This window comes from Miscanthus floridulus, chromosome 8, assembly GCF_019320115.1.
Source record: "Miscanthus floridulus cultivar M001 chromosome 8, ASM1932011v1, whole genome shotgun sequence".
In the NCBI taxonomy this organism is placed as follows: Eukaryota; Viridiplantae; Streptophyta; class Magnoliopsida; order Poales; family Poaceae; genus Miscanthus; species Miscanthus floridulus.
The window spans coordinates 77809727-77824440 of NC_089587.1; the positions used below are offsets into that span (position 1 = coordinate 77809727).

At 44.5% G+C, this 14714-nt stretch overlaps 2 protein-coding genes across 2 annotated transcripts; one reads left to right on the plus strand and one right to left on the minus strand.

The window, feature by feature from the left end:
• Positions 1-45: 45 nt before the first annotated feature.
• On the minus strand, positions 46-4007 carry LOC136476764 (heat shock protein 81-1). Its single transcript, XM_066474711.1, has 3 exons — positions 3737-4007; positions 2593-3015; positions 46-1799 (listed from the first exon to the last, which is right to left on the minus strand). The coding sequence occupies exons 1-3, from the start codon at positions 3860-3862 to the stop codon at positions 252-254; spliced, it is 2097 nt and encodes a 698-aa protein (XP_066330808.1). The 5' UTR covers positions 3863-4007; the 3' UTR covers positions 46-251.
• A 4292-nt stretch (positions 4008-8299) lies between these two features.
• On the plus strand, positions 8300-9601 carry LOC136469425 (uncharacterized). The gene is made up of 3 exons (XM_066467625.1): positions 8300-8474; positions 8592-9177; positions 9292-9601. Exons 1-3 carry the CDS (start codon positions 8300-8302, stop codon positions 9599-9601), a joined length of 1071 nt encoding a protein of 356 aa, XP_066323722.1.
• The last annotated feature ends 5113 nt before the right edge of the window (positions 9602-14714 follow it).

The following is a 14714-nucleotide window of genomic DNA, read 5'->3' on the forward strand; positions in this document are numbered from 1 at the left end:
TCAGCAGCTAACAGATAAAAAACCGAGCAAGCAAAACAACAAAAATTAATTGGAAGACAGCAGGATAATAGCAGCACTATTATACCAACATTAACGTACTTAGTTCAATAACACACGCGCATCCAGCCCCATACATTGCAGGCTAGCAAAAGTAAACCACACAAAATAAACCGATAACTCAAGATGTTCAGACACGATAACCAGAATAGCTAAGCTAAAACTCGCTCTTCCGCCAGGACTCAGGGTAAGGCTTAGTCGACCTCCTCCATCTTGCTCTCGCCGGCGTCGTCCTCCAGAGGGGGCATGTCAGTGTCAGCCTCCGGGGCCTCGTCCTCATCAATGCTCAGGCCCAGCTTGAGCATGCGATGGATGCGGTTGCCAAAGGTGTTGGGGTCGTCGAGGCTGAAGCCGGAGGTGAGCAGCGCCGTCTCGAACAGCAGCATGACAAGGTCCTTGACAGACTTGTCATTCTTGTCGGCCTCAGCACGCTTGCGAAGCTCCTCCATGATGGCGTTCTCGGGGTTGATCTCCATCGTCTTCTTGCTGGACATGTACCCAGACATGCTGGAGTCCCTGAGCGCCTGGGCCTTCATGATCCTCTCCATGTTAGCAGTCCAGCCATACTCACCAGTGACAAGACAGCAGGGGGAGTCCACCACGCGGTCAGAGACCACCACCTTCTCCACCTTGTCACCCAGCACCTCCTTGATTACCTTGCAGAGGCCCTCGAACTTCTCCTTGAGCTCCTCCTTTTTCTTCTTCTCATCCTCGCTCTCATCAAGCTTCAGGCCCTCCTTGGTGGCAGAGACAAGCTTCTTGCCCTCGAACTCCTTCAGCTGGCCAATAGCATACTCATCTATGGCATCCACCATGTACAGGACTTCATAGCCCTTCTTCTTCAGCTTCTCAAGGAAGGGGGAGTTCTCAACAGCCTTCTTGCTCTCACCAGTGATGTAGTAGATGTCATTCTGGCCCTCCTTCATCCTGGTCACATAGTCCTTCAGGCTGGTCAGCTCATCTCCGCTCTTGGTGGAGTGGTACCTCAGGAGCTCAGCAATCTTGGTCCTGTTGGTGGAGTCCTCATGGATGCCAAGCTTCAGGTTCTTGGAGAAGGCCTCATAGAACTTGTTGTAGTCCTCCTTGTTCTCAGCAATCTCAAAGAACAGCTCAATGCACTTCTTGACAAGATTCTTGCGGATGACCTTGAGGATCTTGTTCTGCTGGAGGGTCTCACGGGAGATGTTGAGGGGAAGATCCTCAGAGTCAACAATGCCCTTGACAAAGCTCAGCCACTCTGGGATCAGCTCCTCACAGTTATCCATGATGAAGACACGGCGGACGTAGAGCTTGATGTTGTTCAGCTTCTTCCTGGTGTCGAAGAGGTCGAAGGGGGCCCTCTTTGGCACAAAGAGGACGGCCTTGAACTCAAGCTGACCCTCAACAGAGAAGTGCTTCACAGCAAGATGCTCCTCCCAGTCGTTGGTCAAGCTCTTGTAGAAAGCAGCATACTCTTCCTTGGTGATCTCCTCAGGCTTCCTCATCCAGATTGGCTTCTGCTTGTTGACCAACTGCCACTCATGAGAAACCTCCTTGATCTTCTTCTTTTTCTTCTCCTTTTCTTCCTTCTCCTCATCAACATCCTCAACCTTGCCCTCCTCATCCTTCTTATCTTCCTCATCTTCATCATCAGAAATTTCCTTCTCAGTGGTCTTCTCAATCCAAAGAGAGATTGGGTAGCTGATGAACTCTGAGTGCTTCTTGATCAGATCCTTCAGGCGGCGCTCCTCAAGGTACTCCAACTGTAAATAATAAGAGCAAATCGTAAGGAAGAGGTACAGACTAATAACTAGCCAAATGACAAAATAGTAGCAGCACAAACTCTTTGAATGTTCAGTGCAACAGCAAAACTGTACATCTATATTTTAATATCAGTGCACCAATGGCTGAACCTAATTATCAAATGTTCAGTTAAACAACTCAACACAGAACAGTTATTATCATCTTTGTACAGTCATTCAACTTAATTCAATATCAATGCTATGGCTGAATACATGCACAACAGATTTAAAACAAAAACAAACATTTTCCCTATTAATCAAGGGGACTATATCATTTAACAACAATAACAAAAGACTGTAAGCTAGTTCCTGATATTCCTAGGATGAACCAATCAAACCTGCAATGAATTAATTTAATAACTACAAAATGGTATGCTCTTATCACTTTTAGCATCCACATTTACTATCAGATCATTCAGTCATTTTAGATTCACAAATTTCTATATTTGGTAAACCCAACAGAACATCAGCACAATTTCCATAGCAGCTTAAAAACTAAACCCACTATCCACATAATAGTTATGTGATTTCAATAAAACTACTATAGCCAAAGTGCATTAGCAGTGTCATCCAAAAGTGCTACATAAGTTAAACATTAAATAACCAACCATGGATGCATGACAATAGAAATTAACACTAACATGCAAAAACATTAACCAAGTAAATTACATTAAATAACCAACCATTGCTGCATGACAATAGAAATTAAAACACAACATGCCAAAACATAAAACAGAGTAAATTTCTGCTATACCTGATCATCCTTGAGGTAGAGGGTCATCTTTGTACCCCTGCCAAGCTGCTCCCCAGAGGTATCACGTGTGACAGTGAAGGAGCCACCAGCCTGAGACTCCCAAACGTACTGCTCATCATCGTTGTGCTTGGTGGTCACAACGACCCTCTCAGCGACAAGGTATGCCGAGTAGAAACCGACACCAAACTGGCCAATCATGGACACATCGGCACCAGCAGCTAGCGCCTCCATGAACTCCTTGGTGCCAGACCGCGCAATGGTACCAAGGTTGTTCACGAGGTCTGATTTGGTCATACCAATGCCACTGTCAATGATGGTCAGCGTGTTGTTGGCCTTGTCGGGTACAATGTGGATGAAGAGCTCCGGCTGGGCATCCAGCTTGCTCTTGTCCGTCAAGCTCTCAAACCTGATCTTGTCCAAGGCCTGTTTAAAAACACATCAAAACAACAGTTTAGTGGCTTGATTCATACATCAAGCCATGAGGGATGAAAGAACTCAAAAAGTAATGCTGTGTAAAGGTCGCACAACACAACTTTATTAATCATGCAGTAGGACTGTATGACTGTAGCACTAGGACTAAGAATAATTAATAATTAATTGAGTGAAACGTGCACAGCATCAGCAAGTATATGATTTCATACTGCTTTGTCACCACCCAGAACCCATCGCATATTCTAGACTAGCACAGTATTGAATTAACAAATTATAAACACCAATTATACAGACAATTTACTGATGCCATACTGATCAAATCATCCCTCTTTTAGAATAAACTTAGCATGGATAATAACGATCTCAACTACTAAAACATAACGACAGCAGATCCCAGAAAGTAGTCACAGAACATGTAGATGATAATAACTAGATACGAGATACAAAACAGATCCAACTAGATTTATGGCCAACGCCTGCTCCAACAAAGTGGAGGATTTAAAAGCGCCGCCAGCAACAGTGCAAAACCCTACATAACCCATCACCACCAGATTCAAATCAAGTCAACACGCGGCGTAAGGCCGTAAAGGCTCCGATCTACCTATCGGACGGCGCGAGGGTTTAGCTCATAGATCTAGTTCGACCCTAAAACCGCAAACCGCAAAGGTAGGAGGAGGACGAGCGGGTCGTCGGGGTGGGGGCTCAAACTCACATCGGAGGAGTTGGAGATGAGCTCCCTGAGGAAGATCTCCTTGTTGGAGTAGAAGGTGTTGATGATGAGCGAGAGCAGCTGGTTGATCTCCGCCTGGAAGGCGAACGTCTCCGTCTCCGAGGCCATGGCTGGCGAGACGACCTTTCCCCCGGACGCGAGGAGAGCGCGACTAGTAGGCGGCGGCGGCGGCTACAGGGAGGAGGAGAAGTGCACGAGACGAGGGTTTGTGGGAGGCAGGCAAGCGTGGGACGAGATGGGACTTGGGAGGGTGCGGAGCGGTGGGGATTTATTTGGGAGACGAGGGGTTCTCGAATGTTCTACCAGGGACGGGAGGCGGGGGAGCGGGGGTGGGGTTGACTGACTTGCCGTTGGGCAAGGGTGGACAAAAATAACCGAGAACCGACGATCGAACCAAAAGAACCGAAATCGAAATCGAAACCAAAAGAACCGAAACTGAAAATTTTGGTTAGCTATTTGGTTCTCAGTTCTTAGGAATCAAATTAACTGATCAAATTTCGGTTCCTGGACTCGGTTAACCGAAATAACCGAAGAAACCGAAATTCACAAACAAGCCTAATATACCTTACAACGCCTAATACCAACTTAATTCTAGATATAAAAGGTGGATGACACCCCCTCACAGTCTCACACTCTCACATTTTTTAAAATCTCGGCATTGTGCTTTTTTAAAAATCTTTTTTCCTATTTTTTCTATTCTTTTTTTTTTGCTGCTTGTGTAAATCCTCGGTTAGTTCGGTCGGAACCGGAACCGAACCGAACCGAACTAACCGAAACCGATTTTGCTCTGTTCTAAGATTTGTGAAGAACCGATCGGTTCCTATTTGTAGAGAACCAAATTTGTGTCATAAACCGAAGAATATATATATATATATATATATATATATATATATATATATATATATATATATATATATATATATATAAAATAACGGGCAGGAGGTGGCACGTCCATCTACGAGCTCTTGTGTTGGCTACGAGTACCTTTCTTTTTGTTTTGGATTTGATTAGATTTGGGAAGGAGCCCAGTAGAAATCTTGGAGGAATTTGTAGTGTTTTTTCATAAATACTAAAACCATCAAAATTTTGCAGTGTTGTTACCAATAAGGAAATTGTACTCTTCTTTTAGGCCTCGTTCGTCTTACCTAGAAACTGGCTTGTTCGGCTTGTTTTTTCAACCGAAATAGTATTTTTTTTTTCACAACAATTCAGCTAGAATAGTATTTTTTAGCAGTTAAAATTCAGCAAGCCGAACGAGGCCGCAAATACATTGGCAGCGGTAGACCCGGTCCTCCCTCCGCCTGTGCAATTTGCAAGGAACCTTCTGGAACTGTCCTGTCCAGCGTCCAGGCATGTGCTGCAGCGAGGCTTTTCTATACAAAACCGGGCCGGCAACGAAGAAACAGAACGGCGAGTCTTCAGACTTGAGGCTTCATGATTTTCAGATCAGAATCAGAATCAGATAGCTGAACTTCTCGTTTGCTTGGTATGGGGGGACGATCCTTTGCTTGGTATGGGAAGCGAATCAATACCCTGGTGTCCCTTCTCCTTTGGAAGGCCAGCTTAAAGCTGAACAGCCAACACCCAACGGGAAACGACCCCATTATTATTATCCCCCGTATGTAAAATTTATTTCTGTACTGTGTTTTATTAGATTTTACATTGGTGTGTATCCGTATCTGCGAATAATAATCCCATGCTGGCGTGCTTGAAATTGAACTTGGTTAGATTGGATCCATGTTAATTTTTTGAACTAGTTGTTTCTTTAAATTTTAACGGTATCATGTCATCAGGAAATATATGCTTCCGGCATTGAGAAAAGAACTATTTGATATCTATGTGTCTAGAAAGGTTAAACGGTTCATCCCTGATCGGAAGAAATTTGCAACTATTTTTAGCAATGAGGGGCGGCAAGCCTAGCTCCGCCCATCGAAAGAAAATTTTAAAGTAATTTAATATGTATGAGTTGTTTTTCATAAATATTGCTTTTGTGTATGTACTTAAGTGTGTATTAGTAATACTAGGTAGCATGTTCTTGTGTTGCTACGGAACAACTAAATCTTTTATACTAAAAACATACGGATCACACGATAAGATAACAATACTGTTAAATTAAATACCGACGTCAAAGTGACATTTAATTCAAAAAGTAAAGTTCGTTAAATTAACACAGTCACGAAGAGCGCGACTTCGCAGGCTCACAAACTCTACTGTATAGACTTTTTCGTGATACGACTAAGATAATATTTTATATCGGCAAAAAAAAATCTACGATATCCATTTCTTTTATGCGTCAATAAATCCATGAATAAGTTCCGCTGCATCTCCATATAATCATGTACACACATGTTCGAGTATATATGCAAATAGGTTCGTGTCCGTACGTTGCTACGGGACATCTAAACTTTTATACTAAAAACACACGGATTGCACGATAAGATAACAATACTGTAAAAGTATATGACCGGCGTTAAAGTGACATTTAATCCAAAAAGCTAAATTCGTGAAATTTACAAAGTCACAGAGAACATAGCGTCGCGGCTCACAAACTCTACTGTGTAGATCTTTTCGTGATGCGACTAAGATCATTTTTTATAGGGAATTTTTGCTGTGGGACATCGCGAAAACAACAAATTGGCTGCAACACACCGCCAACACTTGCTTTTGCTGAGTACCATTATGAAATCGCGAATGTTTGCTAGTGGACACCGCCTCCATTAAAATAAAGAAAAACAGCAATCGGTAGAGAGAAAGCACAGTAAAGATACGTTTTTACCCCTGCCGGTCTGAGTCCTATCATTTAGGTGGTTCGGTTGGACCAGCTCGGCTCGGCCTCGATCGTCTTCTTCCTTCCCCCGTGCTCTATCCAACCCTAGCCGGCGGCGTCTCCAGTCTCCCGCAGCGCCGGCGTCTCCAGTCTCCCGCAGCGCCGCCGTCTCCAGCCACCCACGCCGCCGTCTGCAGTCTCCCGCAACGCCGCCGTCTCCAGCCAACCACGCCGCCGTCTCCTGCCGCCCACACCGCCGTCTCTTCCCCACAGTCGGCGTGTCATGGATGCATGAAGATGGCTTCGCCGGCGAAATCGAAGCGGCTCCGCCCGAGCATAGATTCACCGTCCAAGGGAGTGAATCTGTCATGGGTTCCTGAGGGGTATGCACTCTTATCCTCTTCCACTTTTCGATCTGGGGTTGGTTTGAACTTGGGGGTCGATTTGCGCATCCGAAGCTAGGGTTTTCATGATTTCTTGTTCTTGTCCATGTTTTAGGATGGACAGTAGTTCTGCATTACGCATAGCAGTGCATGTCCCATGTTACTATGAGGCTTGCGATGACGGTAGAAATGTGGCTCACAATGCAGCAGATTTTCAGCTCATTATTGATAGGGACACTCTGAATCTGATTGATTTAAGTAAGGATGTAGCTGCCAAAGTGTCTATTGGGAAGAATCAGGGCTTCAATTTGACATATTTCGACAAGAACACCCAATGCTATACCAATCTGACCTCAGATATAGCTTTGATGGATGCTACTAACAATTATTGGCACCTAAGGTGGCTACCTTTGTTTGTGAATTTTTATGACATGATTCCTATTGCATATAGTCAGAGTGTGTCTTTGGATAATGAGGCCAGTGCATCTATTGCTCTCCCATTGGTGCCCCCTCTGCTTGGTCATGATGATGGGCAGAACAATCAGATTGTTGAAACTGTTGGGCCTGGTGAAGGTGAGGCCGATGTGGAGTCACTTAGTGGGGGAGAAAGTGATGATGACAGTGTTCACTCTTCTAACTCTGATGACTCAGCTGAGAAATCCACACCTGCTCAAGGAAGAAGCAAGAAGAAGCATGCTGATGATGATGTTTCATGGGAAGAAGATGTTGAGAAGTATGTTGGGGTCAATGATGAGGGCCATTATATGCCAAAACAACAAGATCAACAAGCATCAGAGGGGAATACTGACTCCAACTCTCTTTTTCATGATGATTTGTATGTTGATGATGATGCTGGTTGTGAGATCAATGAGCATGTTACTAACTTAGAAAACCCAACTATAGAATGTGGTGTCACATTTGAGGATGGGGACACCTTTAAGAGGGCTATTAGACAATATGCTGTGCTAAAAGAGTTTGAAATTGCAGCTCCTTACAGTGAATCCAAAAGGTATAGAGGGCACTGCAAAGGATTCAAGAGCAAGAAGAAGAGGTGCAAGTGGAGGATACATGCTTCTCAATTGCAAGATGGCAAGACTTGGCAGGTCAGTTTATTTCTTTTTCAAATTTCCTTACATTTTGGTTCTTATTTTTTCCAACATGTGTTTGATGCTTTGCCTTCCTTTTATTTGTCAGATAAAGAAGTTGGGAAAACATACTTGTGCCAGCACATCCCAACTGGAGAAGAACTGCATGGCTACCAATGCCTGGGTGAGGAACAGGGCCATTACCATCCTGAAGGATGAACCAACAATTCAAGCTAGTAAACTGAGGAAGGATTTGTAGAACAAGTACAACATCCAACTTTCATACTATGTTGTCTGGGATGGACTGCAAATGGCTCTAGAGCAAATTCAAGGAAAATGGGATGATAGCTTTGAAGATGTTTTTAGATTCAAGGCTGAGGTGGATAGGACAAATCCTGGTAGCATTGTGGACATTGAGTGGATACTGGCTGGTAATAAGAGGAGGTTCACAAGGATGTTTGTTGCATTTAAGAGCTGTGTTCAAGGTTTTTTGAATGGATGCAGACCCTTCTTAGGTGTTGACTCAACAGTTTTGACTAGGAGGTGGAGAGGGCAGTTAGCTTCTGCTTCAGCTGTGGATGGACACAACTAGCTTTTTCCAGTGGCATATGGTGTCTTTGAGTCTAAAACTGCTGAAAATTGGAAATGGTTTTTTGAGAAACTTAAATTGGCATTTGGGACTCCTCCAGGCCTGGTTATATGCATAGATGCAGGCAAAGGAATAGATAAGGGAGTTACATATGTTTTCCCAAATGGAGTAGAGCATAGAGAGTGCATGAGGCATCTAGTGAAGAATTTTAATAAGAGGTATAGAGGAGTAGTATTCAAGAAACATTTGTGGCCAGCAAGCAGAGCTTACAACCAGAGGCACTTTGATCACCATTACAACATCATGAAGCAAGCTTCACCAAGGGCAATGAACTGGATAGAGGACAACCACAAGCACATATGGAGTAGATGGAAGTTCTCTCATGCAAGCAAATGTGACTATGTTACTAACAACATAGCAGAGACCTTCAACAGTTGGATTAGGAATGAGAAGTCCTTGGCTTTAATTCCTCTGTTGGATAGGATCAGGAAAATGATCATGGAGAAACAAGACCTTAGGAGGTCACTGTCACTTAAGCTGAGAGACAAGATCTTGCCTCATGTCACCAAAGAGCTGCATGCCATGAGTAGGAATTTACAGTATGCCATACATAGGGGGCCCAACAACGCTGCTGAAATTCAAGGCACTACAAAGGAACTAAAAACCTAGAGGCATACTGTCGACCTTGATAATAGATCATGCATCTATCAAAGGTGGCAGATTACTGGATTGCCATGTACTCATGCTCTCTGCTTCATCCATTCCATGCACAACAGAAGTGTGGAAGACTACATAGATGACTATTATTCGGTTGATAAGTTCAAGAAAGCATATGAACATGTGATAAGTTCCATGACAGATAGGAACCAGTGGCCTAATGTGGACTTGGGTTTCAAACTTTGGCCTCCAAGGTTCAAGAGAGCTGCAGGTCAGGCCAGATCAAGAAGGATAAAAGGTTCTGAAGAAGGTGGCAAGCAAAAAGCCAGCGCCAATGCAAGAGGTGTGGAGGGTTTGGTCACATGATAAAGACCTGTAATGAAACTGTTTATGACTCTGATGCACCACCAAAGCCCAAGAGAGCAAAGAAAAAGAAAAGCACTGCCACAACAATTGTCTCTACCCAGCAATCACAGATTGAAGGTGCTCAAGAAACAACTGTCTGTCCTGCTCTGACAAACAGCCCACCAAACATTGCACCACCAGCTCAAACAAACAGCCCCGCAACAAACACTAGGAGGCAAGTGTAAAGATTTGATGCCTGTTATCTATGACAACATACTGTTATTTATCTTTCTAATGTTGGGTATGACTGCAGCCGCAAGAGGGCATTGGAGCTAGGTGGTGAAACTTCCTCCCCAATAGTAGAAGTGCAGCATCAAAAGAAGAAGAAGAAAAAGGTGGTGACCACCAAAGCTACTGGAGAAGAAATGCAGGCCAGGGAAAAGGAGGCAAGCAAGGCCGGCAAGAGGATCAGCAAGAAGCTCAAAAGTGACCTGTGATGCATGTCTTATGTAAAGGATCTATTTTGTGGTGAAACCTGTTATGTAGTGTGATGACAGTGACCTCCTATTGTGCAACTGGCACATTTATTGTGGCTTCTATTTGCTGTGATGTGAACAGCAATATATGCTGTGGTGCTGGACCTGTTATGTAATGCCAGACTTAATGTATCGGCTAGTTCTTATGTAATGCCAGAATTATTGTTGGCTAAGATGCATCTGTGACATATTTGCATAAATTCAGAAGGTGCACATTTGCTTCACATATTACCATACCGGCATTACATTGACTGCTAGAATTTGTTCACAGATACAATTAGATAGTGCTGACATCCAGCCATACATGCTAGCTACTAAGCTACTTACAATATCACTTGAATGACAACACTAGCAGAACAAGCACTACAACTACCAGGTTTGCAAGGCCAATAAAGAGGAGGCGCTCTCCAATTTTATCAATTTTGTTGCACATCACGGCCTTGCAATCAGCTGCATCCTTCAAGTTTGCCTCTGCATCTTTCACTGAAGCCCGCAACATGCGAGTACACTTCTCTACTTCTTCAACAGCTACCTTCATCATGTCAGCTGGTTCGTTCTTCACAACTTCATATCTCAAAAGGTCTGGGGATCTAATCCGACTGCAAGATGGTGGAAGAATGCCTCTGCAGACCAAGTACTCAACATATTCATCTTCAAACATGTAGATGGCGCAAGCAAAATCAGTCTACACAAGAACATGTAGAGCCGCAGGAAACAAATCACAAACCAAGATGACGAACAACAAACTCAGATCAACTAATGAAATCACTTACATGCTCCAGCAAAGGGCACTTGTAGAACCTCTTCCCCTTGCTACCTGTCTTCTGTGACACACGACTGATGAACTGGGTGTCGCACTTGTGGCATGGAACCAAGGGCAGCGTCCCTCCAACATCCCTAAATGGCTCTAATGCGGCCACAGAGGACACGCGCGCTGTGGATTGCGAGCTCGAAGCCATCTCCGGTGGACCTCCCGTGGATAGGACTACAAGATCTAAGGTTACGTTCAACGAGGAGGAGCAGTGCGGACGGGAATGGTGGAGACAGGAGGATGAAGACGACCGATGTAGGTGTTTATGGGCTTGGGTCAGTCCAAAGTGAATTGGTTCGACCCAATCATATATGTAGCTATAGTGCCAAGGGCAAGATCGTCCGCTTAGGTGGCTTTCTCTCACCCCAAACACAGAAACGATTAAAATAATGGATGCGGTGTCCATCGGCAAAGAACGCAAATTTTATAATGGTACTTGGCCGATTACGCGGTTGGCGGTGTCCAGCAGCATATATAGAGTTTTTCTAGTGTTCGAGAGCAAAATTTCCCTTTTTTATACCGACAGGAAGAGATTTCTAATATCCATTTCTTTCGTGCGCCAACAAATCCACGAATAAGTTCCACCACATCTCCATACCATCCTGTACACGGCACTGGCAAGTGAATTAGCCACAACTTATGTAATTAGTTTTATAATTAGCTCATGTTTAGTCCTCCTAATTGATATCTAAAAAATCAATGTGACTGTCGATGTTTTACCACCGATAGCCTGCCATGGGGGTACCCGGGGCAGTATATTCAGGCTTCGGCGTATACCGAACTTGATGGTTTACGCAAGAGACAGCCGATTTATCCTGGTTCAGGCCCTCGATCGTAGATCGAGTAATAACCTTACGTCCAGTCAGCCTTAGCCTTTGCGTTGGATTGATTATGAAGCATTGTATCGTACAATTGTTCTGTTCTCTTGACAGGAGCATTGCCCTCCTTTATATAGTTAGGAGGCCAGAGTCCTAGTCAGTTTATAATGAGATTTCTTAGTAGAATTACTTGATAGTTCTACTACTAAGATTTACATGGGAAGAATCCTAGTTGAACTAGATCTTCTCTCTCCCTTGCGGGGTATCCTATGGGTCCCGTATCGACAAGCCCCTGAGCACTTCATGGTTGAGCTCTGAAAGTCTCGCTCTGCCCCTTCAAGTCTTGTTGAGTAGGAATAAGATGTCATCCGAGTGCTTTCTGGAGTGAAACCTTGTAGCGCTTCTTAGGATCTTTGAGTGGTGAGTGCTTTTCTGAAGAAAAAAATATATCCATTTGGTTGTAGCCCCCGAGCCTCTTGCTATTTGGAACAAGGAGCTAGAGGATCTTGTCTTGAAGTTGTTCCGATAAGTCGTTGAAGTTTTATCAAAAAGAACTCGAATATGGCTCGTTCCGGGTTCTTTTTGTCATAATGTCTTGAAATGGTCTGTGTTGAGGAAGTCTTTTGGTGATGTGCGCTTTTTCGAAGAAAAAGTGCACTCACTGAGTGTAGCCCCCGAGCCTCTTGCTATTTGGAACAAAAAGTTGGAGGGTCTTGATCCTTTATGTTGTTTGAAGATTTGTGTTCTGAAGTAGTCCCCAAGACTTGGATTAAACCATCATCCGAGTAGTCTCGCGGCATCCTTCCGAAGTGGCCTTTTAGTCTTGGATTAAACCATCATTCGAGTAGTTTTGCGGCATGCAGCCTCCGAGCTTATGTCCGGGTTCCTTTTTGGTGAAATTGTACTCACTGAGTGTACGAGCCTCGTGCTTTTGGGTTTATCCCGCAGCTCCGCGCTTTCTCTGAGTTCTTCTCTTTAGGAAAGAAGTCGGATGAAGAATCTTGATGTATCGTCGTCGTTGTAGTCTTGAGTTTCTTGTGTTCTTGGTCCTTTGTCTTTGGTTCCGAGCCTCCGGAAGTAGTTGAAATGAAAACCGGGTTCCCTAGCTTAGTGTTGATTAGGCTATGGTGCTGGTCGAGCCTCCAAGCGTATATCCGTGTTGTTTTGTTCAGGAAGAAATCGAATGCGAGGTCCTGGCGTATTCTTTGATGGTCTGCTGTTGTCAGATGTAGTTGTATGGTGGTGGTTGAGTGTAAATGCCTTTTGTTCACGGGTTGTACTGTGCTGGTATATTCTTCCGAATATGCCCGTCTTCGAGTACTGTTTCCTCTCGCCTGAGTCATCTATTATTGAGTCCTGTCTTTTCACTATGTCCTTTGTTAGGCTTATTTCGTTGGTACTCCTAGTCCATGTGCGCCGATCCTTTGGTCTATAAATACTGTCCCGGAGTGCTTGTTTTCATTCATTGGATATTCTGTTGAAACCTTGGTGGTCATGAACATGGTAGTTTGTGAAGTAGAGCAGCCCCCGGGCATGTTTTGTAGGTCCTGTGTGTCTTGTCGTAGCTGAAGGAAGTCTTGTGATAGGGATTAGGGGTAGGCTAATCCTGCGACAGCATTGTGTCAGGATGTATGTGGTGGTAGTTGGAGGAAGTCTTGTGATGTGGGCTTCGTTCCTTCATCCGGCAGTTCTAGGTTGATCCTCGTCGCCTGTCTTGAGACCGTTCGGTGCAGATCAACACCATATCCAGCATCACATCGGTCTTGGGTAGACAGATGCCTACCGGCCTTCTATGCTCCATGTTGCCCTGCCGTGCTGTCGATTTCCGCCTTGGATGCACTGCGTCCGTCCTTTGAAGAAAATAGTGTAACTGATGGCGGTTTGTCCTTCCGAGTAGCAATTTGGGACACGTAGTCGTTCCAGAGCCTAGTCATGTCCGTGTTCCTCTTTGCTACTTTGCTTTTCGTGGTGCCGAGTTCGTTGGGTCTTGTAAGATTTGTAATCTTCTCTTTTTGAAGTCGCTTGTAATGTAACGAATCTTGTCTTCTGAGTTGTCTTTGACTTTTCTGTTGTGATCCCTATTGTTCGTGAGACTACCGAGTTCTTTCTTACATAACCAGGTTCTTTTGTTCCTCGTGAGGTAGCCCATTCTTTCTTCTTTCTTTCTTCTTGGTTTGACGGGTTGTTTTTGTATCAATCTGATAACCCTGCCGTGGCGTTGGACGGATAAGTCTGAAATCTGCCCGTTGGTTTGTACCGTTGTAAGGATTTGTGCCCTCCGTCATTTTAGCTGCGTCGGTAAATGGACCGTTGCGTTCCCACATTGTGTTTTAACGAGCTTTGTGGGCCGTTTGTATCACTGGAAAATCTATTTAAAGACCTTTTATCTTCCTTTCCCTTGTCGCCCAGCTCTTGCCTTTAAACCCTAGCTCTAAGAAATCTGCCGCCGTCATTGTCGCCATCACCCGAGCACCATCATTCTAGCTTCATCTTCCTTAGTGCCTTTTTTGCTTCCGCCAGTTCATGGGAAAGAAGAAAACCGCAAGCAAGTCTCAGGCGACCTTCGTGGACGAGGAGTCATCCCTATCTTTGATTGAAAACCAGGAGTTTGTGGCCATGAGGGCAGCTCAGAAGGTTTGGCCGGCACCAACAACAAGCGAAGACCAGCTGCGTGAGCTCATTAGCGACGGCTTGATCCAAAGCAAAGTCATCACTGAATGGAGAGTTCCAGGCGAGCATTGGGTTCCGGCCCCGGGTCCTGGTGAGATTGTCCTTTTTGTTTCCTTTGTCCACGCTGGACTTTGTCTTCCTACTTCCGCCTTCCTTCATCAGTTTCTTGGTTATTTTGGGGTTAGTCTGAACCATCTAACCCCCAATGCCGTTCTCCATCTTTCTGTTTTTGTTCACCTTTGTGAAGCCTTCCTTGGGATCCCTCCTTCTCTATCTCTTTTTCGCTTTTTCTTTCGTCT

Excerpts from the sequence above, each read along its gene's own strand:
- LOC136469425 (XM_066467625.1), top strand. The coding sequence starts at position 8,300 with ATGGCTCTAGAGCAAATTCAAGGAAAATGGGATGATAGCTTTGAAGAT. Across the intron at positions 8,475-8,591 it reads ATTTAAGAGCTGTGTTCAAG|TGGCATATGGTGTCTTTGAG; the intron begins GTTTTTTGAATG and ends AGCTTTTTCCAG. Across the intron at positions 9,178-9,291 it reads GCCATGAGTAGGAATTTACA|GTGGCAGATTACTGGATTGC; the intron begins GTATGCCATACA and ends CATCTATCAAAG.
- LOC136476764 (XM_066474711.1), bottom strand. The coding sequence starts at position 3,862 with ATGGCCTCGGAGACGGAGACGTTCGCCTTCCAGGCGGAGATCAACCAG. Across the intron at positions 3,016-3,736 it reads TCATCTCCAACTCCTCCGAT|GCCTTGGACAAGATCAGGTT; the intron begins GTGAGTTTGAGC and ends GTTTTTAAACAG. Across the intron at positions 1,800-2,592 it reads TCTACCTCAAGGATGATCAG|TTGGAGTACCTTGAGGAGCG; the intron begins GTATAGCAGAAA and ends TATTATTTACAG.